Below are 27903 nucleotides of genomic sequence, written 5' to 3' on the forward strand. Positions count from 1 at the left end.
ACATTATAATGATATGCATTTTAAGAAAGGAATCAGTTAATTGTGAAGTCGAGATCCTCCCCCTTCTTAAAGTCCAGCGCAGCTTATTTCATCTCAGGATGAACATTTTGATATGGCTTTGCATTATTTTACAACTTCAGCTACTTCAGAAATCCACAAGGAACTAGGAACAAGATCGATGCAACTGTTTTACAGAACTAATGGGAGCCAAATACCATAATGTAAAAATTAGTCAGAATCATCCTAAATAGGAGTTAACCAAATCAGGCAATTTGCTATTCAAACATGTATTTCTTCAAAACAATATTAACACATTTGCTCCATATTCTTCCCAGATCTTAAGATCCATAGCTCAGTATTTTCAAAATGTACAGAACTTGCGAGAACAGATTGGGGTTGTTGTTGTTTTTTTAAAAAAGCAATGATCAATGGTACCTTAAAAATACCTAGAATATCAAACTATCTCCAGTCTGTGGCTGCATTTATAAGAATTCCTCCTGAAAATTAGTTTTTCTTTTTCACAAAATTGCAGGTACTGAAATTGAAGGAATTAGAAATATTACAAATGAAAATAACTAATTTTCCTCAAAAATCAGTTTCTTCATGTAGATTTCAAGTCTCTTTTAACATTTCTATGCTAAACAGTCCAAAATATAGAGAGAGGGGTTGTACTCTGACCAGCAGGAAACTATAGTGACAAAGTAATAAAAAAAATGCATAATGGCTGCCAAAACAAAGGCTTTGGGAAACAGCTACATCCCCGTTTTAGGAGATTATGCATTCAATGTTTCCAGTGCAAAGTCTTCAGTGTGTTAAGTGGAAAGAGTTGAGAAGGAGAGGCAAAAATTAACCAGAGAAAGGAATGAAGAAGGCTTCCCTAGCAGTCTTGAATGAGGATAAATTAAACAGTTAAGTCAGCTTTCACCACTAAATTTCATGACTGCTAAACGAAAGCATCTCGCGATGACGAGACGGTGCAGCAATCCAACAGGCTTCCATCTCTGGTCCTTATGGGGATGAGGCTGGGCTTCGGCCGGGGGGGGGGGGAAGGGGGGAAGCGAGATGGAGTTCGTTTTGAGCTGGCTTTCTTCTGACGCTGGATGGAATGGTCCGGAGGCAAATCCCCAAGAGACTTTCTCCCCGTGTCATGAAATGTGAGCGATCTGTCGGACGCGGGTCTGAATTTCTTGCCGACACAAAGGGCAGGTTTCCAGTTGCAAGGCACATTCCATGCACAGATCGCTAAAAGAGGCAAGAACACGAGAGAGGTTATTAAGGTGAGCAACCTTAAGTGTTAAAGCGGGGCAAAATATATTGAGGGTTATTGTGGGTCTGGCTGGGCACCTCCATCATGAAGGAAATATTTAGAAGGAACTAGGGAACACAGCGCATTCTAGGGCAGGAACTTATTATGTGGAAGTGGGAATGCACAGATCAGGGATTCTTAACATTGGCAACATTCTGAGAGTTGAAGTCCATGTATTTTAAACGTTGCCAACGTTGAGAAACACTGGCACAGATTTTAAGCAAGCAACATTTACTTCCTCTTAGCAGATCTAATCCGGGGATAATTGGGGATAGTGAAATGAACAGCTGGAGGCTTCCTCTTGATGACTCCATTCCTGAAGGATCCATTTTATTCTCCCTCCATATTGTTTTTTTCGGATATCTATATTATGGTTTTTATATTTGAATTTGCTAGAGGGAGGGATTATAATTCTTGGTTTAACTCTGGTGCCTTTGGTGAGATTGGCGGCTACATAAATCAATCAATAAATGGGATAGAGCCCTGAGGAAGAGAAGGAATCGTGTCTTCTCAGGCTGTAGGTAGGGTGAGTCACCCACATGATGTCTCTCCAAAAATGAGAACAGCTCCCAACAGGTTAATCAACAGCTGGCAAGATCTTCACAGGGAAAGCAGCACACAAAAACAACCTTCCTCTCTTGCACGGTAAAAGCTGCGTGTCAGCAAGATGGTGATTGGAGTGGTGTGAGGCAAGACCCATCACTGAGGCACAGGCAGGGTTTGCAACACAACACTCTGTCTATCACAGTGTTGGACACAATGCTGAATACTGCCTGGGGGGTGTGCAGGTAGTCCTTGACTTACACCCGTTCATTTATGACCATTCAAAATTACAACAGCGTTGAAAAAAAGTGACTTAGGATCAAATTCCACTCTTGCGACCGTTGCAGCATCTCCTCGGTCACGTGATCAAAATTCAGGCACTTGGCAACTGGCATGTATTCATGACGGTTGCAGTGTCCCGGGATCAGGTGAGACTACCTTTTGCAACCTTCTCACAAGCAAAGTCAACGGGGGAAGCCAAATTCACTTAACAACTGCACAGTTCATTTAACTGTTAAGCCGTTTCGGTTAACAACTGTGGCAAGAAAGGTCATAAAATGGGGCAAAACCCATTTAACAACTGGCTTGTTTAGCAACAGAAATGTGGGGCTAAACTGGGGTGATAAATCACAATGTATCGATGTGTCTAGACCAGATGCGCTCAGCAGCTGTTCACTCTGCCAAGGACAATGGATGGGGAGGGGGGGAGATTGGGACTGAAATGATAAGGAACACGGATCAAAAGTCGCTGTTTCTTGAGGTACCTGTGTCCACAAGGCCTCAGTTCTGTGTCAGCTATCTCGTCGCAGCAAAGCGTACAGCAATTTTCTCGAATGCTCACTTGCTTTAACAAGGCCAGGCGTCTATGTCTGAAGATTAAATAGCAGGAGGTGAAAAATCTACACATAACTGATGAGGCAGCCACATCCACACCAAGGTAAGCAGCCCATTAACTCCTCACTGAAGGAAGACAATCATTTACTATCTGCAAACAAAGGTAGAATGCAGAGCACAAAGGCGTATCCCAGCTTTCCAGATCCACGCACATTACCTTGGCAAAATGATTTTCTCTTCCGCTGTCAGGAACGCATAATCGTTAAAGGTGTTAAATTTTGCAGAGGGCGGATACTTGAAAGGCTTTGCTCCAAAGTTGAACTCACACTGTTGATAGGACATGAAACTAGCTGCAGCAAAGAAGCCGGAACTGTGCAATAATGGAGGGGAAAAAAATATCAGTGCAACAATACAAGCTACCTGTTGCAGTTAGTTCTTCATAGTGAAATACCCGTGATTTTTAAAGCCAGACAATGGCTGTGTGTCTTTTGTGGCTCTCCAAAGCCTGGACTCCAACCTTTATCACACCCAACACTTCTTTTAAGAGAAAGAATGCCAGCAGGGGAGTAGCATTCACAGCTGGGGGTGTGGTGTTTATTTTTGAAGGCACAGATGACTTCTGTGGCTGGGAGTAATTTTTATCAGCATGGGTTGAATGACATGCTCTACATCAATGTTTCTCAACCCAGGCGACTTGAAGATGGGTAGAGTTCAAGTCCCAGAATTCCCTAGCCACAAAAGAGTGACCCAATTTACAGCCATCACAAGTTATGGTTGTAATGGGCAGGCCCCATTAGAGTTGTAAGTTGAGGACAGCATATAGGTGGTCCACAAATTATGATTGTAATGGAGCCTGCCCATCACAGTCATAACGTGTGATGGTGGTAAATCAGGTCACCCATGTGATTGACCCAATTTTATTATCTTTTTTTTTTTTTTTTGCAACAGTTGTTAACGTGCCACTTTGAGCTGTTGTCTCTCCTTTTCTTAGCTGCGGGGGACTGGAAATTCAAAATTGCTATATCCCATTAAGGAAGAAGCCTTGAGATAGGCTTTGAGAAAACTCAGTAGGCACAGAAAAATAGTCACAGAAAGCACAAAACAAGCATCTCCCCGGAGAATAGGCTGGTGGAGGAAGGGAAGGAAGAATATAAGAACTAGGTCAGCTGCACATGAAAATAAAAGAACTATTTCAAAAGACCAAAGCAAAGCCATACTACCGTAGTGTTCACATCCAAGAATTTTAAAAATCCATGATTTATTACAAAAGCCCCAGTGATTTAATACTGTATTAAATCAAAATGAGTGGGTTTACCCATCATGCTTAGTAAAAACACAAGCCAATAAATCCTCATTGGGGATTAACATTTTGTATGAATCAGAGCAATCTGTATATACAGCTGGGCTCCTTCGGTTAGATCAGGTTTTGGTCCTCCTCAAGGTCAAGTCTTACTTTACTAAATATTTATTCCTAATTCTGCAAAGAGGGACATCTACTGCAAAATGGTCACCACCCTCGGAAGGATGTACTTACATAGCTGATGAAAAGACTTGCTTCTCAGCAGGAAGCTGGTGCCCATTTAAATAAAAAACCATCTTCTTCTCTTGCAAGTCCAGTAAAAATCCTATAGTGTCACCTTAGTTAACATAAGAAAAGAAGTTATGGAAACACAGATATCACCAAGACGCCATCACCGCGCCTTGCAAAAGAGGAATAGGCAGCTCAGGTCTTATCTGACAATTCCTTGAAAGAGCCCCAAATCCATTTCAGTTCGGTTACATTTGTGTTCCCCATAACACCCAGTCATGCTGTGTAAGGGGTTTGAAAGAATCTGTGGACTCATGTTTCCATCTTCCCCACTTTTGTGTGTTTCTATCCCTATGTAGAAAAATCTTTTAATAAATATTCAGATACGTGGAGGAGATATATGACTGTTCTCTATAAATTACATGTTTGCAAATTAAGAGCCAGTCTTGCAAACAGGGATAGTATCTTAGAATAAATGCTGTCCTCCTCCTTTTAGCAGTTATAACCATATTTATTCCATCTAACCAAAGCCAAGAAAACTACCAACACCAGGAGTTATCTTAATCAGGATTTGTAAGCCTGGTTCAAATCCTGGTTAAGATAAAAGTTAAATCAGCACCAGAACCGACATCAGTTACTCTAGAAATAGTAGAATGCAGGGAGATAACAATAAGAGACAGAAAGAATGAACCTATTTCTGAAGTTGGCTTCTGACATGCCAACCATGATTTACTAGTTGAATTACTAGCAGCATTGTTATCCAAAGCATTTCATCACATTAAAAAAAAGGATTTAGAAAGCTACACAGAATTTAACTGCAGGTACATGTTTTCTTTGGAAAAACTATTTACAATTTGTAATATGGAGGGATCCTGCAAATTTCCATCCAAGATGAATTAATACATTTTTGTCTTAATGTGTTTGACATATTAAGAGAAGTATGGCTCTCATCAATGTGATGTTCATGAGATGCAGCAGTGCTATAAATGGCTGACAAATTCAGGCTTGCTGCAAAGTCCACTGCCACCTTCACAACACACAGTCTATTGATTTTATTCTGCCTACCAAACATTAGCCTACTAATTAGCTACAGTATTTGCAATTTACCCTGTTTCCATGGAGGAAGGCCTCCTGAACTCACAAGATCACTGCGGAAGTGCTGAACTAACAATAAGCACAGGAAACAGGTGTACAGATATTCCCATTAAAAAGATTTACTGGGGGAGACTCCTGCAGCTGCAGGTATCTTGCTCCATTGTTCAAAAATATATTTCATGACATTTTTTTCCCCGTTTTGAAGTCTCTGTGTTAGAATCACAGACAGAAAGGGTCCACTGAGCGCAACTCCTTTGCTCAACGCAGCAATCCGAATTAAAGTATCCCTGAAAAATGGCTGCCCACCTTCTGCTTGAACATTTAGAGCAGGGGGTGTCAAACTGCTGGCCCACAGGCCGGATGCATCATGCTAAAACTGCGCCCACCCCATTGCTGGCAATGGAAAAAAAGTTGCAGTACATTGCAACACGTCACATGGCGTTGCGAGTTTGACACCCCTGACTTAAAGCAAAAGGAAGCCACTTATTTGAAATTGGTTCCATCCATTGGTAAGATTTTCCTAGCATTGAAAATTAGATGATTGTCTGTGCTCCACATTCTAGGCTAACCAGAAAACAAGGGCCAACTGCAAGGTGACACAACATCAGCAATGAGAAAAAAAAGGTGGGACAATATAATACCTTCCTTCCAGCATGGGTGAGAATGTGGTTTACTTCGGGCATTATACCAGATCAGCTGCCGGCAGCCGTCGTAAGCACAGGAGTATTCATCATCCCCAATACCATAACCTTCCTTCAGGAAATAGAGAATAGAGTATTTCGTTCTCTGAATTTGAGCCATTTGAGCCAGAGCCATTTAAAGAGTTTTTCTAACCTTTTTTTTAATTTAAAAACAGTATTTAAGTTAATTGCACCTCTTAAGAATTTAAAGGACGTGTCACGCTCCACCTACACAATTATTTGACTAACAGTCAGGAGAATCTCAACATTCACAGCATTCATTCACAGCTCCTGGAGGCAGGTTGTTCCACGGATTAATTGTTCTAACTGTCAGCCTGTGTTCTGATCTAACCAATTATTGGAAGATAACCAGAGCAAGAGAACTGTGTCTCGATCAGACCTGCTGCAAAGTAAAGATTAAGCTGAAAGAAACGGAAAAGCTCAGGATTGCCAAAGGAGCCTGGAAGATGAGCAGAGATCTGAACTGCTCTCCCCCAGGTTCCTGTCCAGAACCCTCCCCCCCTTATGAATGGCCATCAGCTGGCCTGAAGAGCAATACCAGCAGGGCAAATGACTCACCATGGCCCCTGCAAGAGATGACCAGAAGTCAAAGATTACTTGGCTTCTACAAATGCTTTGTACAGCAAAATCCAGGAAAATATTCTAAGGAAGGCAGTTCAGCAGACATGCCACAAAGACTACTATCCAGGTAAGTTCCTTTCAAGCCAAACGTTCGGAGGTGGGATAAAGATGTGAGAGGATAGGGAGATCTGTCCGGCGCCAGTTCAGTTTGGCAGAGAGATTCCCGCTGAAGAAAGCAGCACTTACGTGATTGAGAAACTTGCTGTCTTTAGTAGCCCATCCTATCTGCATCACTCCGGAAGTAATGACGGTGACTTCATAGTACCAAGCTCCGGAATCTACACAGAAGGTGCATCGGACACTTTCAAAAGACGAAGCGTCGCATCGGGCCTAGCAAACAAAAACGTGGAAGAAAAAAAAGTAAAGTCCATGTTCAAACTTGGCACAACTGGGAGCGCCCAAGGGCACATTAAAGCACTCAGCTTCCCAAGGTGTTAATCCCATATTTGTTGGGAACTGTCGGTCTCATAAACCTCAACCAGCACAGTCAACAGGCTGGCTAGGAATCCAGAGTGCTGTAATATTATTCATCTTGAGGCTTGGAGCTGGAGAGGACAGCACTGATGTGTGGCAGATCACTAAACATCTGATACAGAAAGGAAGAAGATGTGCAAAGAATATCCAGGAGACATGTCCCACTCAGTCATCTAGCAAAGAAAGACCCTGGCCCATTGTTTTACCAAGAGTATACTTTACTAAAGTTTAGGTGGTTACAGAAGTAGTGAAGCTGGATCTGGCTTTTCCGTGCGTAAAATGATACAACTAGCTTTCCCTTTTCCCCAGCCATCCCCCCCGTTATCAATTAATTCTGGTCCCAACTATGGTAACAAGCCGAGGCCTCCCTGCATGTATATACCTCCATGCACTTATTAATAAAGAGGGCCCATCTTCCTTTCTCAAGCTAAGATCCATGTGGTGAGACAATCGAGAAAGGTGTATTTGTTTTGTGTCTCCAAAGAACTACAGATCTTACCCAGCATGCCTTTATAGTTTGCACTTTTCTCCATTAATTACACAGAAATCTTTTTTTTTAAAAAAATCCTGTTTGATTTGAGTTAAAAGCAAAATAATTAAAATATACGCTATGAAAACAATATGTCTTTTAGTTCATGGAAACTCCCTCCCCTCTAGTCTAGACTTATTCAGGGAAGTGGAGAAGGCACAACAATATTTCATAATCAATACACAAAAACACACACACAAGGCTACCTCCAACCCGTGCGGTGAGATCTTCAGATATTCACTGACATCATTGCTATTCAGCATAGCCCTCACATTGGCCAGGTCGACTCTCTCGTAGGTAAACTGTCTGCCTTCTTTCAAAACTGCAGGAAACAAGAGAAAAGATTATAAAGACTGTCCCAGCAGTGTAGAAATGGTAGCCTAGAAAACTGAATTCAGCTTCTCAAATCCGGCCTTTTAAGAATGAATCAAGTCCTTTCTGAATAAGCAACTATCCCTTTAAATGACAGGCATCCAAAGCCCGAATTCTTTAGAGTTTGGGCTTAACAGGAATGAGCCCACATGCAAAATGCTTCCTGCTTGTCTTCTGCCAGCAAAAGCAATTAAGCACAACTGCTCCATCTGTGGTGTGTTTAGCATTATGTGCAAATGGGAATCCGTAGCTGATTTTTCTTCTAACAAATTGGAATCGTTAGCTTGCCTTACAATTTTAGCATGTCAAAAGAAGAGCAAACCAGGGACTGTGATTTCTACATGTCTCTAACCAAGATGAGAGAGAGGATCCATTCTCACCACCACCAGAAGAACCAAAAAGGAGCCTGCAAACAGCAGATACTAATATACAACATTCCCCAAAATGCAGTTATATATTGAATTTAAGAGTGATGGCTCTGGGTATAAATATTGGCTAGGGATAATGCAGTTAGTATTTTTCCAGGAGGCTTATTTCTCTGATTAAACTAGAGATGGAATATAATACAACCAGGGAATCTGTGCTTCTAGCAAGCCAGCATACACATTCTATTAATACTAGCTACATTTAGATGCTGGCAAGAGATTATTTTTAATTTACCAATTAAGAAATGCAATTTCAATGGCTTCTCGATAGTGAAGGACTTCATCATCGGAAAGTTGATATGATATTTGTTTTAGAAATGAATTAAATTATCTAAAACCAACAGCATTCAAAACAGGACATATAGCACTGATGTCATGTTGTATCTTTTCCCCCCAGCTGGGTCTCAAACCAGTTTGTCTTTTTGGCTGACATTATTTAATCTACAAAAGAAAAGTCTAGTGAACCTTGCTTACAGACTAAATAAACATCTTAGAATCTCCAATTAAAACCTCTCCAGTCAGGAAAACCAGTTAAAATAGATAAATTCATGGCTATTAACACACTTGATTAACATACTGTAAATTGTATCTGCCATTAAACGCTGGCACTAAAATAAGATCTTTGCTAATTTACATGCCTAATTTACATACATTTTAGCAATGGAGAATCGTGATAGATTATATTCTACAACAGGAGACTCAAGCCTGCTGGCACTAAAAGGAAGATCTTTGCTAATTTACATGCCTAATTTACATACATTTTAGCAATGGAGAATCGTGATAGATTATATTCTACAACAGGAGACTCAAGCCTGACAACTTTAGGATTTGTGGACTTCAACTGTCAGAATTCTAGGCTTTGTAGTCTACAAGTTTTAAAGTTGCGAAGTTTGGAGACCCCCTGCTCCACAACAAAACAATGTATTATTTCTATTTGTCTAATTTCCCAATTTATGATATATCGTGCCCTAATAATCACCGTTACTAATAATATGTCTGATCTGAAACCAAAAAAATATTATATTTTAAGCACAGGTGCTAAAAACAATATGGATTTAGAAGAATTAAAATTCACAACAATAGTGCGTCAGTGAAATGTTTGGATGAGCTACAAGACCTGGAGAAATGCAGCTGGAGAGAATTAATTTAATTAAAGGAAATATTAAATGGACTGGCTCAATCTCCATGGAGGATCAAGTGCCACTTAAGGACAGCAGAGCCAGGAAGGCTGAGGAAAGAGGTGGACAGGCCTGTAGCTAAACCATGCAAGGCTTGAAAAAGGTTAAAGCTGGCCCTTGAGAACTTGGCCAGAACTGTTCTGGTTGTCCATGCAGCTTTTTCAGGACGGGACCTCCTCTGCTCCATGACTCAACTTCCACCAGCAACTGAGCTACTGCTGTTGATCCTAGTGACTCTTATCTTTAAGGGCAGATTAAAGGGCACCTTCTTTTCAGATGTCCCCCCAAAAAATAAATTCAAGACTTCAAAAAGGGGCAATGAAAGAAGTCAAGGATAAAAGAAGCCTATAATCGCGGGCTGGCTTCCTAAGTATGCCAGAACAAGATGGTTCTGTAAATGTTCCCTAACCGTTCCTAGTAACATTTCCTACTTCTCCTGGATGAATAGGTTTGCATAAGGAGGCATTCATAACAACTTGAGGAATAGGCCAGCTTGCTGCTAATTTCCTAAAGGGAAGCCTTTAGCAAAGCAAATCTTAAAAAACAAAAGCATTCAACAAATATGTTTCTATCCGTATGTTTCCTTACTTTTTGTCTTTGTTCAGATCACAACCCTAACCCCCTGCTCCTAGTCCAACACCTTCACTTATTATACTACCCTGCCTCTCATACTATGCGTTGTTCTTATCTGGTACCCACCCTCTTCCTTGCTTAAGTGTAAAACTAAGAAGGTGGCACCCTAAATATTTACCAAGTTATTATGAATTTATTTTATTTGAAGCATAGCTCAGATGCGTCAGAGTTTTCAAGATTGATAAATGAGTGACTCAGTATTTTAGGCTATCCCATCCAGTAGTAGCTGTCCCAAGCTGGCCCTTCAGATTGCCATTCTTGTATGATCAAGGCAGTTTCAACCAGAAATTCCAGAACTACAGTTCATCAAAAGATTTAATACTAATGGATTAACAGAGACATAGCTGTATTAAATATAAACAGGAATATCTGTGTTATACCCCTTTCTAAAAAATTTTTAGCTTCAAACGTTTATATTTTACTACTTTGTTGTATACCACCCAGAGATGGCTGGTTGGAAAATATGAAAAATAAATAAAAATAAAATAAAATAAATAACTGTATTAACTGCTGCTTCTCTCAGTTTTCCTCCTCCTACTGCGTCTTACACATGTAAGTACACACACGCCGCTTATATACCACTCAGGAATTGCACCGCAAACAGTTGATGAAACGAATATGCCAGTTTATTTTATAAACATATTAGTTTTAAGGGTTGTTACTTTTGCTGCAAACACTAGACACTTCTAATAACCATGCTGTTTTCAAACATTATCACTTCACAGTAAGAAAATATTATTACTTACAGAGATTGTCTAAACTCCACTGAGCACAGAATCCAACTTGGCGTTTTAAGTAGTCTGGATTATTGGTCCATTTCTCTAACAAAATAAGCTGATCACTGATGCAGGTATCAGAAACTGTCATTTTATTCTCACCTAGAGTTGGAATATGTTCACAGTTATGAAAAAAAATGGTGATCATTAAAGACCCAGCATTTCCACGAGGAAAAAGAGCTTTTGTGCTTTTTTCTCCCCCCCCCCAAATATTCCCTGTTCTCACACTATATAAATTATACCCTAATCCATTAAAGCTTCAGCAGACAGGCCCAGAGGCCAAGAAAACAACTCCAGCTGGAGTCACCATTCAGAGCCGAGTTCAGATCAGTGGCCTTTTGATTTTACTATCCATTTCTTCTTTAAGATATGCAAATTTTGAACGCAGACAATGCAGGTCAAGCCAGAGGCACATCAGTTCTGCCCCATTTCTTGACCATGAATTAGTCCCTTGCAGGTTTGAAACTTGGGAAAAAAGTCTTCAACAACACCCTCAAGGTGTTCAGAGGAATGACAGAATTTGTCATCCTCCACCCCTGAAGGCCACATCGAGGGATGGCTGAGGATTCAACGCTCGTGCTCTCCTTCGACAAGCCTTCCTGCTTTCTCCACTGCCATCTCCAGTGGTGTGAAAAGAAGCAGCAGCCAGGAGATCTTGGCACCCACACAAATTGCTACTTGATGGTATTTGCTTAAAACACTGATGATGCCACCATTCTTGACCACAGCCAGGTAGGATTTTAGAAGAAAGGAATAAATCCAACCCCTTTCAAAGCCTTTCTAAAAGGCAGTTGAGACCTGGTCCTTTCCCAAGGCCTTTGGGTCAGGGTGAGCAGAGCAGATTTCAGAAACTGTTTGCCATTGCCTCCTTCCTACGGCAAGAGAGACTGGCTGGCTCAAGGCCACTCAGATGGCTTCATGTGTAATGCAAGTCTACAACTTGTAGCTTCCCATTTTGTAACCCAATGCTTCAATTACTGCACTAAACTGGCTCTCTGGGTGAGCTACAATGTAGTGTATTTTAGTCCTGGTTGCATGTTATTATTATTTTAATTGGTTTTCAATGGTACATGTTGTTATCTTTGGGGTTCTTTGTATGCTAGCCAAAGTCACGCTGTTTGATTTGGCAGCCATATAAATGCTCAAAATACTGTAACTAAAATATCCCACATATTAGCCTATCCTAGGATCCGCTTTGTTTTTAACTCTGCATTTCCAAGGAGCACGCTTACTTGTTTGCGCAAACTTCTCCAGGGCGATTAGTGCAAAAAGCATGACTGTCGGATGGGACTGGAACTCCTAAGATAAAGAAGGTAAATTATTACATTCAATATTCCCCAAAGTTGTCTTCAACAATCAAGCGCTGGTTGATTTTTTTCAACACAGGAAAAAAAAAGCTTGGGGGGGAGTTGAGAAAAATTACTCTTTAAACACAATAAAAATAGCCTGAAGACAAAGGCTTGCTTCAGCGATCCAGGCATCAATACAAACTGTTTTCCTACACAAAAGGAAATAAGATAACTATTCTGGTTTAGCAAGTGAAAAAGCCAGAAGTTCTAGCCACAGGACAACCTATTCCCTTCTTCACTCAGAAAAGGGAAGACTGAAATGGCAAAGAAGAGAACTACTACTAAAGCCGCTTCCTCATCATCCGAACCATAATTTGTGCAGAGGTAAGTTACACCAGCGGTCCCCAACCTTTTGGGCTTGGTGGCCCGAGGGAGGGAGAGGAAATGGTTCTATGCAAGTGTCCACAATTTGTGCAAATGGAGCGCGCGTGCGCACACACACAGACACATACTTGCCCACTGCTCATGTGACCCAGTTCTGATCGGACTATGGCCGGCAGTGGGACATGGCCTAGGGCAGGGGTAGGCAACCTCGGCTCAGGAATTCTGGGAGTTGATGTCCACAAGTCATAAAAGAGCCGAGGTTGCCTGCCCCTGGCCTAGGGGTTGGGGACCCCTGAGTTACACCATCCCATTTGCAGTCTTCGGCACCTCTTCCAGAATGTCAGTAGCACCTCAAACCTCCTTCACCCCAGTTCAGATATATTTATCTCTTTGAGGAAAGAATTAAATATTAAATGGGGCCATTAAGGTTTTGATTCCAGGCCCACCTATCTTTAGCTATCTCTCTGCAGCCTCCAGGCAAGGCTGAAGGAAGACCCTTTTTCATTTTAACAGTCCCTTCTGAAGCTTTAGTGTGACTAATGATGAGATTCCCCATGTAAATTATACTGCTAAAGTGAAGAAAAGTAAGCATGGATTTGATGCAAAATAACAGTGACTTCAATGCTAATGCTAAAAGTAAAAAGACAGAATCCTTATATTACAATGCTATACACAGCTTTGGTTAGTTGATCTATGATTAAAGAAAAGAATGCAGCAGATGCACAAGTATTTTTAGTGGCACTTAAGTAATAATTTTATAGATGCTTTCCCTTAAGTTTCCAAGGACATGTTGCCTGACTACTTTAAAAGATAAAAGGTAGTTAAATTTAAATGCTGGAGTTATTTCTGTATTGCTCTTACAGCTGAAGCTAGCATGATTCTCAGATTTTATTTATAATTCCATATACAAATTCACCAAAAGCAAAAATAGGATGGTGGATCAAGTGAGCATGACGCCTGTGTTTTGCCCAAGAAAATATGTTAGTAGTTATGTGATTGTTTCGCTAAATGATAACATTCGAACTGCCCTATAAAGCTGGACTGCTAGTCCATCTAACTAGCAAAAATATTATTAACTGCATCAAGAGCAGGTTTTGAAAAGTTTGGCAGTAACCATGTAGAGACTGGCTTGGAGCGATGTCGGTCCCCAAAGCAGACATTCTACTCCTGAACTACGGGTCTTGTCTTCTTCTTTACAAAAGCCTGTCAACCTTCACTATGCCGCTGAAAAATAACTGCAACGGCTAGCCCAGGGGTAGGCAACTTTGGCTCTTTTATGACTTGGCTGGCTCAGAATTCTGGGAGTTGAAGTCCACCAGTCATAAAAGAGCCAAGGTTGCCTACCCCTGGGCTAGACACTATGCGGTGGCTTCCTTTTTTTTAGTGACACAAGACTACATGAGATCAGGGCATAGAAATCCCTTCCATGCTGACACACAATACTTAGAATACTGATTTATTTTGGTACTCACCAAGCTCTGCAATAAGTACTCCAAGATTCCTTGGCTGAGTAAACCTACACTTGCCGGGCCTGTAAAAACACTAAAAATGAAACACGTGCATCGAAGGTGCTGTTTTACATTGTTCAAGAAGTCTCTTCAGAAACATTTAGGATGCTGCACTGCCCTTCCAGTTCTCTCGTTTTACAGAAGGGAGGAGCCTCCAGCAAAGAAGGTATAGCTGTGACCATGTTTTTTTATGTTTTCTCTCTCTCGTTACCACAGAAGAACACAGAGCAACACACAAAGCGATTTACATAATCTGACACCTCCAGTCTTGTCTGTCCATCTAAAAAAGTTGGCTAAATTCAATGGTGACATTCTGTTTCCCGCCTTCCTCTCAACGAAACAAGTTCCAGACTTCCCCTCTGTAGATATTGCCATATAAGAGGGATTCAAAGGAAGAATAGTAGATAAAGGACATATATGTAAGCACCTCACTCCTACCACCCATAAACAGCTGTACTCAGTGGTGGGATTCAGCCGATTTGTACCACTTCGGCAGAACCAGTAGCTATTTTTTTGTTGCCCAGGCCCAGAATGGACTTCTGGAAGCGGCATCCACACAGAGAACCGGAAGTTCACCTATTTGAATCCCACCACTGGCTGTGCTGCATTCTGGCAAACAGCAACAGAAATTATAAATTAATTGGAAGAGATTAAAATACTGTCATGTCATCTGAAGGAAGCTCGATGAGCAATGTCTAATTATAGACAATATATTTATTACAGATTAGGTGAAGCTGTAAAACCTAGAAACAACAGTGGCGCGTGGAGGAATCCTAAAGAGCTGAACTACAGCCTTCCCAAAGAGACAGGAAGACATCCCAGATTCTTTACCTGCGAGCTTTTCTGCCAAACAGCCCAGGACTGCAGTGGTGTTCCGATGCTTGGCGGGATGGCAGGCATCCTGGAGAGCCACTGCTCCGTTTAAATTTAATATTTCCGTCAATTTCTGCAATGCATCCTACACAGGAAAAGGAGCAGGCTGTTGAAATGCCAGACCACCGAGAGAAACATTCAATTCCATTCCAAAATAGGGTATCCTATTTTTTCAGAGCAGATAACTTTTTAGACCATTTTATAATAGAATTATCAGCTTTTCAAAATCAGAGGAAAAAAAACAGAAAATTAAAAGCAAACGTTCTTCGATTCCTATTATTGGACTGCGAATACTTTTGATATTTTAATATTATGAGAAAAAACTTATCTATAAGGTCTATAGCAATAGGATACAAAAACAACTAAAAATTAACAAGGCACAAATTATAGGGTTTTTTATATGAACAATAGTGATGATAGATGAATTAAAATGAATAATATAATATAGAACTTAGAAAATTAGTTATATAAATAATATCCATATATTTAGCATTACTCTAAGGACACATTACACTGTGACCTATTATGAAAGGTACATATTGTATTAATATTAAATTGGTTTTGTTAGAACATATGGTTTGAATCACTGATTTTTTTTAAATTTTCTTCTGAATTTTTATCCAAGTTATATTTTTGATATAAAACTGACAAACATCTCCCATTCAACCACTCTGAGATATTTTATTCGAGACCTGCTTTTTAAAAAAAAAAAAAAAAAGCACACTTCTAAAGGAGATTAAAATCAAAGAGATTAAAAAGCAGACTTTTAAAGTGGTTGCTTTAGAACTGCTGCTACTACATGCTATAAATGTAATCAGTTATTATTTGACCAATCTATATATTTAACTTACTTTGGTTGGTAATGGGCACTCATCCAAGAGTAAAGTTATAACAGCTGGTCCCAAGGGGTCTTCTAATGGAATAACTCTTATTAAGGACTGGACAACTTCCAGCCATCCTTCATCTGTCAACCACCAAAGAATAAAAGCAAATATCTTAACTTAAAGAAATAAAGAGACATACCACTAATCAAAAGCAGGATTTCATCAGCATTTGAATAATTCAATGGGATAAATAGTCTCAGACATATGTTAAAAATAAATGATCGGTTGTTGATCCAGAGTGGAATGGCAGGACAAAATTAGTGCCTCTTGGAGACAAGACAGATACTCGTCATACCAGAACAGAATGCCAGGGCAAATTTCCCCTTGCACAAAATGCAGCTACACAACATTGTGGAACCCAAGATGTTTTTGGCAAATGGTGCTGGAGACAGAACTTGACAGCTTCCACAGATGATACACACAATCAGTTGTGGAGCAAAATATTCTCCACTGAAGACAATGCATTTTATTACATGCAAGACTTATGAGTTTCTACAATTCCTGTAGGGTCAGATTCTGCTCTCTTTACTTTGTGTGGGATGGGAAAGTATATCTCCATTTTCTGCTGAAGCCATCTTGTTTGTTAGATTCACAGGTAGACCCCAACTTACGGCCACATTTGAGCCCAAACGTTCTGCTGTTAAGTGAGCTATTTGTTAAATGAGTTTTGTCCTATTTTACAACTTTTCTAGCCACAGCTGTTAAGTGAATCACTGCGGTTGACAAGTTAATAACTCGGATGTTAAGTGAATCTGGCTTCCCCATTGACTTTGCTTGTCAAAAGGTTGCAATAGGTGACCACATGATCTTGGGACACAGGAATGGTCTTACGTATGAACCCGTTGCCAAGTTTCTGAATTTTGATCAGATGGTCATGAGGATGCTACAAAGATTGTAACTGTGAAAAATGGTCATAAGCCATTGTAACTTTGAACAGTCACTAAACGAACTGTTATAAGTCGAGGACTACCTTTATATCCTCCTGTTTAGGAGCTCAAAGAGACTTTTATTGTGCTCTCTCTCCTCTTCCTTTTTACCCACAACCATAATTCTATATGGTAAATTGGGCTGAGAGAGTGAATTATCCAAAGAAAGCTGAGGGAATTGGAACCTACACAAGAGACAAAATTCAAGCACATTGACTCCCCAATCTCATTTTGAAAGCCCCAAATTCTGTCTGAGATTTTAACGGGAGTCAAAGATAAAAAAAATGCATTGCTTCACCCTAAGTTGGAGGTAGAAATGATGGGGGGGTGCACCCTATAGTCATACCCAGCTAGACTATCTTTCTCAGCATATCGGAGGCAGCCAATCATATTTCCCACAACATATACAGAACACTGAGTCATGATGAATTCTCATATGCTGTAAGAATTGCTGTAATCACTTTAGTCAGGGATAATGTTTTAATTTGGCCCTGTCTCCTAGTTCCTTGCTAGGAGAAAAAGGGAAGAAAATAATGATAGAGATTTTGCAAAGCACAGTGCAGATCAAGGCATAGTGAAGATTACTCAGACTTAAACTGCTTTTTTGTTTTCAACACAATAAGGAAAATCTAGAGGTATTAGTACACACTGGAGGTCTTCCTTGGTTTTTAATTACAATGATCTTTTCCATTTCGATGTAAAGTATGTAGCTACTCCTTTAGTGATTCTAAGACCATTTTGCTCGATCACAGTAGAAACAAAATAAGTCACTTGGCAGGCTGATTTTTCCAACAGCATAATTCAGAAATTTAGCCAGATTAAACAGGTACACTTATCAAAGAAACAGTTACTTTATTTTACCAAGCATGCTGTCAGGCAGAGGTATCATTTAAATAATTGATCAGCCTCACTTAATAAACACACACTGCAGCTCTGTACTTTTTTCCAGAGTGAAAAGTTTATTTCAGCAAAGGACAACTGAAGTGCCACCCAATGGAAAGGAAATACCTGTTTCTGCCATTTCATGCAAGGTCATCATCGAATAAGGAGGTTCCTGATCACTAAAAGGAAAAAAAAAAAAGTAAAAACCTTGTTAATTATTACCAAGCTGGTACATTCCTACCTGTCCACATTGAATACAAAAGTCCTCAACATAGGACCACAATTCAGCCCCAAATTTCAATTGCTAAGCAAGACAGTTGTTAAATGAATTTTGCCCCATTTTACAACCATTCTTACCACAAGTGTTAAGAGGGTCACTGCAGTTTGTTTAAAATGGCCTCTTTCATTCTCCCAGCATCTCAGGCAATCTGCATAGTAAACGATGAGTTGGATGGGCACTGATTAGTAAACCAGTGAGCTTCAACAGCAGGGGGTAGACTTGAAGCTGGATCTGCTCCAACATCTTAACAACTACTCATATTTTTCCTACAGCGACCAATCAAATGCCAACAACAATTCATGGAAACAACAGCCATATTTTCTTCTTTTTCTAAATGTCTAGTATTTGAGGTGTATGATTCTAATCTTAGTGATAGCATGTATCATGATAAGAGACACTCAGAAACCAATCCTCCATGAATTTATCTAGTCTTCTTTTAAAACCCCAAATTACATTGTACTCTTCCTTTTCTATCACTTCTTCTTTTTGTAACCTATCTATTACATCATCTAGAAGCCAGTGGAATAGAGGTGTAGTAGAGGGACACAGCTTGCTGGCTCTGCACCTCTGTAGTTAAAAAAGCAAAGTTTTCTTTGTTAAGCTTGACTTTTGGTGACTGGATACATACAAAGCTATACCTTTTTTGGCAATAAAAGGCAATGATCTCAAATTCCAGAAACAGGAGTCAGATAAAGGCTTCTCCCAAAACTGTCTTCTATGCAGACATTTTCCAATTACTTTCATCTAATGATTCACTATCTACATCCTGAAAATGTGGCTTATGCAATGATCCCAAGAGTATTTACAAGTATTAGTAACACACATTCTTTCCTGTCAAGAATGTGTATGCTTTCAAAGATTGTGGAAGCAGCTTTAGCCTCTTTCACTACAACGTATGCTTCTGATTAATGCCTACTAACAACTTTTATATTCTACTTATTCTTAATTGGATTGTGTCACCCTTGACTGATGAAAGGCTATAAAGTAGAACTAGGGTTATTAAAGCAGAACTAGATACTATTAAAACTAAGGCTGAACCAAAAGACACATAAATAGCTTCACTATACCACTGAAATATAGTTTCCAAACTTTCCAAGAAGCAAGACTAAAAGTGGCTGATTTAGTAGCTAATTCAGTGGTTCCCAACCTTTTCTATACTAGAACGCTTCTGATATATTCTTACACCCCTTACAAAAATTTCAAATAACAGCAATGAATTATGCAGATACACTATAATTTTGAAAACCCAAGTTTTTGTACCCCCTGGAATATCATCTTGCACCCCCAGGGGGTGTGAGCAGCCCTGGTTAGGAGCCCGATCTAATTCATTCAATCTTTCTTGAAAAGTTAGCAGAAATTACAAATCTGTCACCAGAGACAGGGTTCAGTTAAGAGTCTCTCTCCAAAACTACCTCTTTAATAGGTACTTTCCAATGTTATCATAGAATGATTCAGCATCCTGAAAATGTGGAAGCCACAAACACACCCATTTTTATCCCCATTAAGTCTAGAGCTTAAGCCCTCTGATGGCTCCAGATAGCAATTGAAGAATCTGTCGCACTCAGGTTCACGCACTGTCTCATTGCTCTCCAGACACTTACTTGTCTACTAAGGTCCGAATTACTGCCAGTGTGTCAAGGACTAACACATCGACATTATGCTTTTTCCTTCTGGGTTCATGTGGCCCCCGCCCCCGCCGGGGGGGCCGTACTGGGTCTCTCTGATGGCTCCTTGTTTCAGGTACAGGCATTCTGCTGTTCTCTGCCTGGTGATTCCTGGATTCTGCATTCTCTTCTGCACCACTGTCTTCTCGACAAACACAGGAATTGCCCATGCTGCTAACTCCCAAGGTTTGTAGCAAACACAGAATGTGCTGTTCAAAGGTCAGCTGTAAACCTTGGAAAAGGTTTCTGCTTGCATAGAGCACAACCAAAGCAACAACAATCATCTAGACAGTTTTAAAATCAATGTTTTTGGGATGTTGAATTGTAGCCTTTGCATCATACAAGTTTGTAAAAACTGGAACGGGCAGGAAATGGTTGGTTTACTTTCTGACATCATCACTGGTGATACTCATTGGTTGTCTGAAACAGGCCTGCAAAGGAAGAAATAAAAAAAAAAGCACACCCAAATCAATCTGGATTTAAATTATAATGACTATGAACAATTAAAGACTATGCAAAAGCATATAGAACAATATACAAACAGCATAAATACAGCGGCTGAAGTAAGAAGTGTCCCATGATCAAATTAACACAACCATTATCATGCTACAGTTTTTATATCTATACTCTTTTCACTATTGCCTTTCTTCTACAAATTCTTCCTCAATATCTGCTTTCATCTCTCTTATGACAGTGTATGTATTAAACAGACCTAAGCAGCTGCATACTGTATATTTATATAAAGGTTAAGCCAAACCAGTATTAGCATCCAGTCTGCTGCCAGAAGCTGATGGGCCACAATATTTTCTTTCCCAGCTCTTTTCTTTTATTACCATTCGAAGGTTGGGACAGACATAGCAAGATGCATCTTAGGTAAACTTCCTATGCTGGAAATACACTTCTAGTAGTCAGGGCTTTTGAATTTTATGGTGTGCCAATGATGGTTGTTTTCTTGCAGACATTTCATTACCCAAACTAGGCAACATCATCAACTGCTAGTTTCAACCCTCAGCTACAAATACTTTCTTTATTGTACTGAAGATATTACTAGTCTAGTAACACATTGTCTGTAAGCAAACCACCAAGCTCAAAGAGCACCAAGGACTCCACGTTCATCAATAGTGGCTGGCAGCACTAAATACTTATGAAATGAGACTTGCAAAGAACCACTAGGATTTTAAACTACCAAGTTGCTTTCAGCTGTTGTATCTTACTTTGCCAAATGTATTTTTAGCAACATTCGCCAACCAATTGCATCAGACATAAATTCTTGGAGCAAAAGTTCTATTTTTTGAGCAACACAGACAGAAAATTGTCAGCATGTTTCAGGATCTTTTCATTTCTAGTACTTTTCTCTATCAGAATAAAAAGTGCACACCATGCTTCCAATGACCTAGCTTAATGAACATAAGCATGCAATTGCCGTTATTTATGCAATGTTTGCTTATTTAATTTGTTAGACAATGTACTCACACAATACATATTTCCTCTTAAAAACTGCTTTAAATCGCAAAATATATTTTCAAAGCTGATGTGGACTCTTACATAAGAAATCCAAATGACTGAAAAGTGATAGAAATGGTTACCAATCCACTTGTTTCTATAACATGTAATAAAAGAACTACTATTTCAGAGATTCTAAGAATTTTATACCATAACCATATCAGTGTAGAAAAAAAATCCTTGCTCTAAAATAATTATTCCAAGAAAATTTGAATATTTCAACCACCAAGCTTACTTCAATTTCTTTATTGATTGTCAATATATGAAAACTCATAGCTTTCAGATAGCTTACCCATAAATGCTATTTAGCAACTTTGTTATGATCCCAAAAAGTAAAAAACATTTTATTGTCTCTCTTGCAAAACATCCCTATATGTGAGAACTTCCAATATGATGAATTACTGAAGACATGCCTTATCTCACCACATCAAGATTTTCCTTATATTCTAACATTAAATTTGTTTATTAAGTTCATGCTCAATACATTTCTATTTTAAAAAACACATTTTCTTACCATAAGTTTGTCCTGATTGTTTTTGTTAAATTCACTGGTTGTTACAAAACATTACAAAATCTCTATTTTAATCATAAACATGTTTTAACTTCCAGAATACTACAGCCCAAAGTTTGGAGGATATTTGGCATTAACCTCAAAGCTGCTTTTCAGGTTGACAGGCCATTAATGGTGAACATTAATAAGTACGTATAAATAATTAAGTGTTCATATCTTACTGGCCATTAGGCCATCTACAATCAAAGCTTGACGTTTCTCAAAGTGCAAAATAAATATATCAACACACTCATTTCTACTAATGGCTTGGTCCTAATCCAACTTGAAATAGCGAGATATTCATGAACAGGCTACATCAAGCATTCTGATAGCAAGGTTTATAAGAGAATACTGTACTGTACAGCAACCAACACTTTCAAAGAACCAACAAAACAAAACACACAATTAATATATTCACATCCACTCCAGTTTCCATCATGATAAATTAAGGGCATAATAAGGAGCATATGGCATTTTCTGAAGATAAATTGGGAAAAAAGATTTTATGAGCTACAACTGTACTATTTTTAAGCATCTGCATGACTGGTTTTCAAGGCATATTTGAGCCACAACTAAAGTCAGTTAATTGTATTCAACTGTTATCAAACATGCAATGTTGTTTAACCATAGTTTATTGAACAGGCCACAATTGGCTGTGTTCACACCACATAGGAAGCCAAAGAAATGGCTTACGGTTAGTCTCCAAGTCTTTTGAACCATAACATATCCCACATCAGAATATGGATATGAATTTTATCCATAAAATTGCTCCAAGCAAAAGCCTATATCCTCCCATAAAATGTTTTGGTTTTTTCCTCTTGAACCCTTGTTTTTTAAGACACATTTTGCTCTGTTGAACAGTTGCACGCAACAGCCACAGAACTACGTGGCTCAGAGTTAATCATACTATGCTGACTATGATAAAATGATGCATTCCCACCCTTTTTTTCTAGTAATTAAAAACTACACAGTTCCACAGGCTATGAAATTGTACATACAAAGAGTCACTCTTCAAGGGACATGGGCGATACATAAATGTAAAAAATAAAAAAATATACAGTATAAATTTTGTAAGCTTTTACATGCTGAACCAAGACCACTCAGCCATCCTGATCCTATTGAAAAAAGCTGTAGGACTGTAACCATTTTATTTCTTTCAATTACTACTGGAAAGTCCTAGCATTTTTTTTTTCAGTACATGTCTAGCAAATATACTAAACCACAGGCATTGACTTTAATCAGATATGTATACATGGAACAGCAGCCATGCCTTACACAAAAATAAGTCAAAAATAAGAAAATATTAATTGGAGATCTTACTTATAAGATTATTCATCTGAGTCCATACCCTATAGATTTTCTCAACATCACATCCTTTTCTTTTCTATAACTTCAGCTCTGGATGAGAGCATCTATGCATTTTTCTTGGTAGCATTTGGAATGGGTTGTCATGATGTTCTCATAAGATGTTTTTCAATTTACCAATTTAGCTAATAGCCTGGGAATTTTGAGATAGTTTTCTTCTAATCCCCAAAAAAGCAGCTCAATTTTTATCACAAAAGAGCAATCAAGGAGAATTCCGCAATTGTTTCTATGCTGTCATTGAGTAGTTAAACTATTCTCCATTCTCTGCCTAGTTTATGACAAAATGTGTGGAAAGAATGGTTGGAATGCCATAAGAAATTCTCAGACAGGTGAAATGTGTCTCAGTGTACTGATCAGCAAACTTTACATCACATTCAACTGAAAATAAAGCCCAGAACACCCAACTTGAAGGGCAGAAGACAGTTTTAATTCTCTTCACGGCAAGACTACTTATCATGTTTCACTTTTCTCAAAGTAGCAAGCAGTACCATCTGTAAAATTGGAAAAAACAAAGATCCAATTGGAAAATAGCGATCACTAAATTGCTTCCGGGTCCCAATCACTCAACTTCATAGCCCAAACTCTCTATTCAACAATATGGAGGAAAATCAGCACTGATGGGGTATTTTTGTGTTTGAATCTACAATGTTCACCCTCATCTGTAAGGTAACCAGGAATCTATTGGATAGCTGTGTTTTAGTATTTTTACTAGATATAGGGCTAGTGATTTTGCTATTAGAACACAGAAAAGTAATAATCCACACGAGACTTACGGGAGGTATCTGCAGTTTCAAACTGAAATAGATCTTTGCGTGGAGCCCTGTGTTTGGATCTTATATCTGCACTTAACTATGATCACCTTTTTCTCTGCCTTCCCAATCCTTTATTTTAGGACATAGTGCTAGCCAACCCTAAACCCAAAACTTTACTTCTAATAACTTAGTTTAAATCATACTAAATCATAAAGTAAATTCTTTGGTTTGTGTTTAGCACAGTTAACAGACAACTGAACACATATGAAGAATAGTTGCAAGAATTGGGTATGTCTAGTTTAAGGAAAAGGACTAAGAGTGGCATGACAGCAGAATTCCAACATCTAAGGAGCTGGCAGAAAGAAGAGGGGGTTAATCTATTTCTCCAAAGCATTTGAAGGAAGGACAAGAAGCAATGGATGGAAACATATCAAGGCGAGAGGCAACCTAAACTAAGGAGAAATTTCCTGACTGTGAGAACAATTAACCAGTGGAACGGGAGGTTTTTAAGAAAGGTCTGGACAACCTTGTCTGAAATGGTATAGGGCTTCCTGCTTGAGCAGGGGGTTGGACTAGAAGACCTCCAAAATCCCTTCCAACTCTGATATTCTGTTAAATATTGTGAGATCCTAATCAACTCTGCCTTGTTAAATCCATAATGGCTAACTAAGCAAATAGGGTGACCCAATTCTATGTGAGGAAAGTGAAAAAAAATCTGAAGAAAAAAACCTCACGTAGAGGTATGCAAAACATTTAATGGTCAAAATATTCTGATTTCAAAACAGGCTATTTCAAGAGTTTAGGTACTGGAAGTGGTATGACTTCAAAATAAGTGTTGCAACTTCTATTCTGAGATTACTTACACAGCAACTTCCCCTTTTTATGAATAGTTTTAATGTTTAAAAATCCTTTTAATTTATTGTCCATTTTTCTGCAAATATGAAAAGACCTGTAACTATGCAAAAACAACAATTTTATTTGCAGGTTGTTTTATTTTTCTGCCCAGCTGATAAGTGCAAAATTGCAAGAAAACCTTGAAGGACACTTTTGCTAGCCTTAAGTAAAGCAGCTATCTAGGAATGTGCAGCATTTCATATCTGAAGCCAAAGGAGTGTTCCAAGTAAACAAGGGCATGTTGTTGGTGTTTTAACTCAAATGCAGCTTCTCTAAGGAGGCACTAACAGTTCCATCTTGACTTAGGGTCTAAAGAGCGATGTACCCCTTGAGATCCCCGAAAAATCAGAGCAACAGAGTCAGAAGAAAGAGAAATCATTATATAGGAGGTAAAGATACAACTTTTAGAAGGATTAGACAGAAAGTACACAATGTCTTTAACTCTTATGCAAGTGATCATTTTGATGAGATTTTTCCTTTCCCTTTAGCATACTACTGGAGGGGGGAGAAAATTATATATATTAAAAAAAGACAAAAAAGAGAGGTGTCTAAAAAGAAAAAATGTCCTCACCCATTGCTTGGGCAGGAACTCAAGAAAAGAAGCAACAGACAATCTCTCCCAACAGAGATGGATCATTTTACTGTTTTGAAAGTAACATGAACAGAATTATCTATATCCTGAGAAGCCTACAATACTAGGAAAACACAAAGCTAACCACTGAAGCACCCAGAGGCAGCTCTTTCACTGTGTTTGTACTTTGGGCTTTTAATAACCTCTCTTTCCTTACTTATCAGCAGCACATGTGATCTGTGCATTACTGGTCTTAAGAAGAAAGAGGAAATAGCTGTCAATCTCCGAGAAACTCCAGTTTGTGATAAAAATAAAATATTGAGCAAAGTCAACCATTCCACTTCTGTCCATTTTTGGGGGCATTAACATTCACAGTTATTCCCAACAGATGTTTATCTCTAGTGAAACTTTCTTTTCCTCTGGCTCTCCTCTCAGGACAATGTCCCTTTCTTCACAGCGTTTCAGTTTTCCCTAGTTTCCAAACCTTTGGAAATGCACTTCTTCCTTCCCAAGATCAGGATGGGTCCACATTCAAGGTTGTACTGGGTACAGGTTCATAAGCACCTTAGTTATGGGCTTCATGCTGAACCATTATGCTTTTTCTGTCAATCCATTATACACTGAGTACAGACCAAGGGAATAGCATACAGGTAGTTTTCAACTTACAACCATAACTGAATCCACAATTTCGGTCGTAAAGTGGGCCATTATGTGACTGTGCCCAATTTTACTGTCTTTTTTGTGGTGATTGTCACTGCTAAATTACCTCATTTTTTTGCTATGGAGTGGTCTTTGCCAGCAACAAAAAGCTAACAAGAACAGCAATTTATGCCATTTTTGCTAGCTTTCAGCAAAAATGGCATAAATCGCAGTCATGTGATCTCGTGGCATTGCAAATGGTTGTAAATGCGAGCTGGTTGCTGAGCGCCCAAGATGCAGCCATGTGACTGGAGGACACACGTGCGGGCACACACACACCAATTTTGAATCCTTGTTGGGATCTGTTGTAACTTCAAAGAGTCACTAACTGAGCAGTCATATGCTGCAGACTACCTGTATTGCCTGTGTTGTACTTTCTTTTTAATTCCACTGGTGAGAGGACAAAAGACAATTAAGGCAAGCCAAGGCAAGGAGGTTGTTCGAGAGAAGGGGAATATAGCTGAAGTGAGGAGCAAATTGCATTCACTGAAGACTTAGTCATGCCTACAGACAGGCACCCACAGTAATAGGAGGCAAAGCAGAACAAATCAATAAAGAGAAAAGACTATTGAAAAAAGAAAGATGCCCGGAACTGATTCAGAGAGGGGGGGGAGAGAGAGATACATCACCCTAATAAAATATAAGCCAGTATATGCACTTTAAAATCCTACCAGGGATATTATTTATTTTGGTAAACCAGAGTGCCATACCCCAGTCTTACCTGTGAATGGATGTTTTGAGCAAAATGCTATTTCCCACCCCCTTTCCTTCTTCATAATCTGCACTGCATGAATATGTATGAATTTTATTTAGATTATTGACATAGCTACCTTGAACATAGGTAGCTATGTCAATATGTCACTCAGGACCATTTACTACCAATGAAGAAACCAGTATAAACCCAACAGCCAGAAAGCCGAAGAGAGAAAACTGGAACACAAAGCAATGCTTGCATCAACTGGTCCCTTTCTATTGGATTGGGGCAGCGAATAAATAAAACACACTTCAGATCCATACTGGTTGTTGTACCTGCAAATGTATCCGCATCTCCAAATGCGGGCATGGGTTTAAATCCATGGATTAAGTACCCCCCACGGACCTCCTCCTCCCCACTGCACCCTACATGCAAACGGGCCATTCGCCCTGCCCGCATTTGTGGACACGGCAGAGATCGGGCAAACGCGTCCATACACACACACACACACCCTTTTGCACGTGCGAGTGGAAATGCCGTATCGGGAACGAGCCTGCAGAGAGAGTCCTCCCCTGCGCAGACCAGGAGCATCAACACGACACGAAAGGGTGTGCAAGCGCGGCTAGGCTACCTACAAGGCTGGCAGAACAATAAAGTGTGCGGCGATACGGGTCTGCGCGAACGTGTGAACGGGGCGGGGGGGAAATACCTCCCTCCCAGGGTCAGCCGGGCGCGCCTCCTTACCTCCCCGGAGGGCTCCGAGGGCTGCCCAGACGAAGACGCCCCAGGCGAGGTCCTCCCTTCTCTACGCGGCGGTGCTTTCCTCCGCGCCCCCTCCGCTAGCCGCTCGGCGGGGCTCCTGGCGGGCGCGGGCCGGCGTCCAGGGATGGCGATGGAGCCCGGCGTCGCCTCAGGGCCTCAAGCCAAGCGGCCCGATAGAAGCGGCGGCGGCAGCTCTCCCGCCTCTTCGCGCCATCAGCTCTCCTCAGCAGCGGCCAGGCGGAAAGGCCCGGCGCACCCGCCTTCAGCGCGCGCCTGCGCACGAGCGAGCCAAGGGAGCGCGCGCCCGGCGGCCCCGCCCACTCCTCAGCGCCGCATCTCCGAGCAACCGAGCCGCGCCCCTTCCTTCTCTCTCTCTTTCTCTCTCTGTGCCCCGTTCCTCAGGCCCGC

The 27903-nt window shown here is 40.0% G+C and overlaps 1 protein-coding gene across 1 annotated transcript; it reads right to left on the bottom strand.

Annotated features, from left to right (window-relative positions):
• Positions 1-271: 271 nt before the first annotated feature.
• RSPRY1 (ring finger and SPRY domain containing 1) lies at positions 272-27826 on the bottom strand. Its single transcript, XM_039353771.1, has 15 exons — positions 27478-27826; positions 19643-20136; positions 17888-17940; positions 15921-16033; positions 15028-15154; positions 14161-14219; positions 12248-12314; positions 10986-11117; positions 7838-7953; positions 6815-6958; positions 5948-6059; positions 4218-4320; positions 2901-3053; positions 2614-2718; positions 272-1242 (listed from the first exon to the last, which is right to left on the bottom strand). The coding sequence occupies exons 2-15, from the start codon at positions 19987-19989 to the stop codon at positions 1146-1148; spliced, it is 1728 nt and encodes a 575-aa protein (XP_039209705.1). The 5' UTR covers positions 19990-20136; positions 27478-27826; the 3' UTR covers positions 272-1145.
• Positions 27827-27903: the final 77 nt, after the last annotated feature.

The sequence above is a fragment of the Crotalus tigris genome, unplaced genomic scaffold (genome assembly GCF_016545835.1).
Source record: "Crotalus tigris isolate CLP2741 ecotype Arizona unplaced genomic scaffold, ASM1654583v1 scf7180000018525.42219311030:4301911, whole genome shotgun sequence".
NCBI classification, from domain to species: domain Eukaryota; kingdom Metazoa; phylum Chordata; class Lepidosauria; order Squamata; family Viperidae; genus Crotalus; species Crotalus tigris.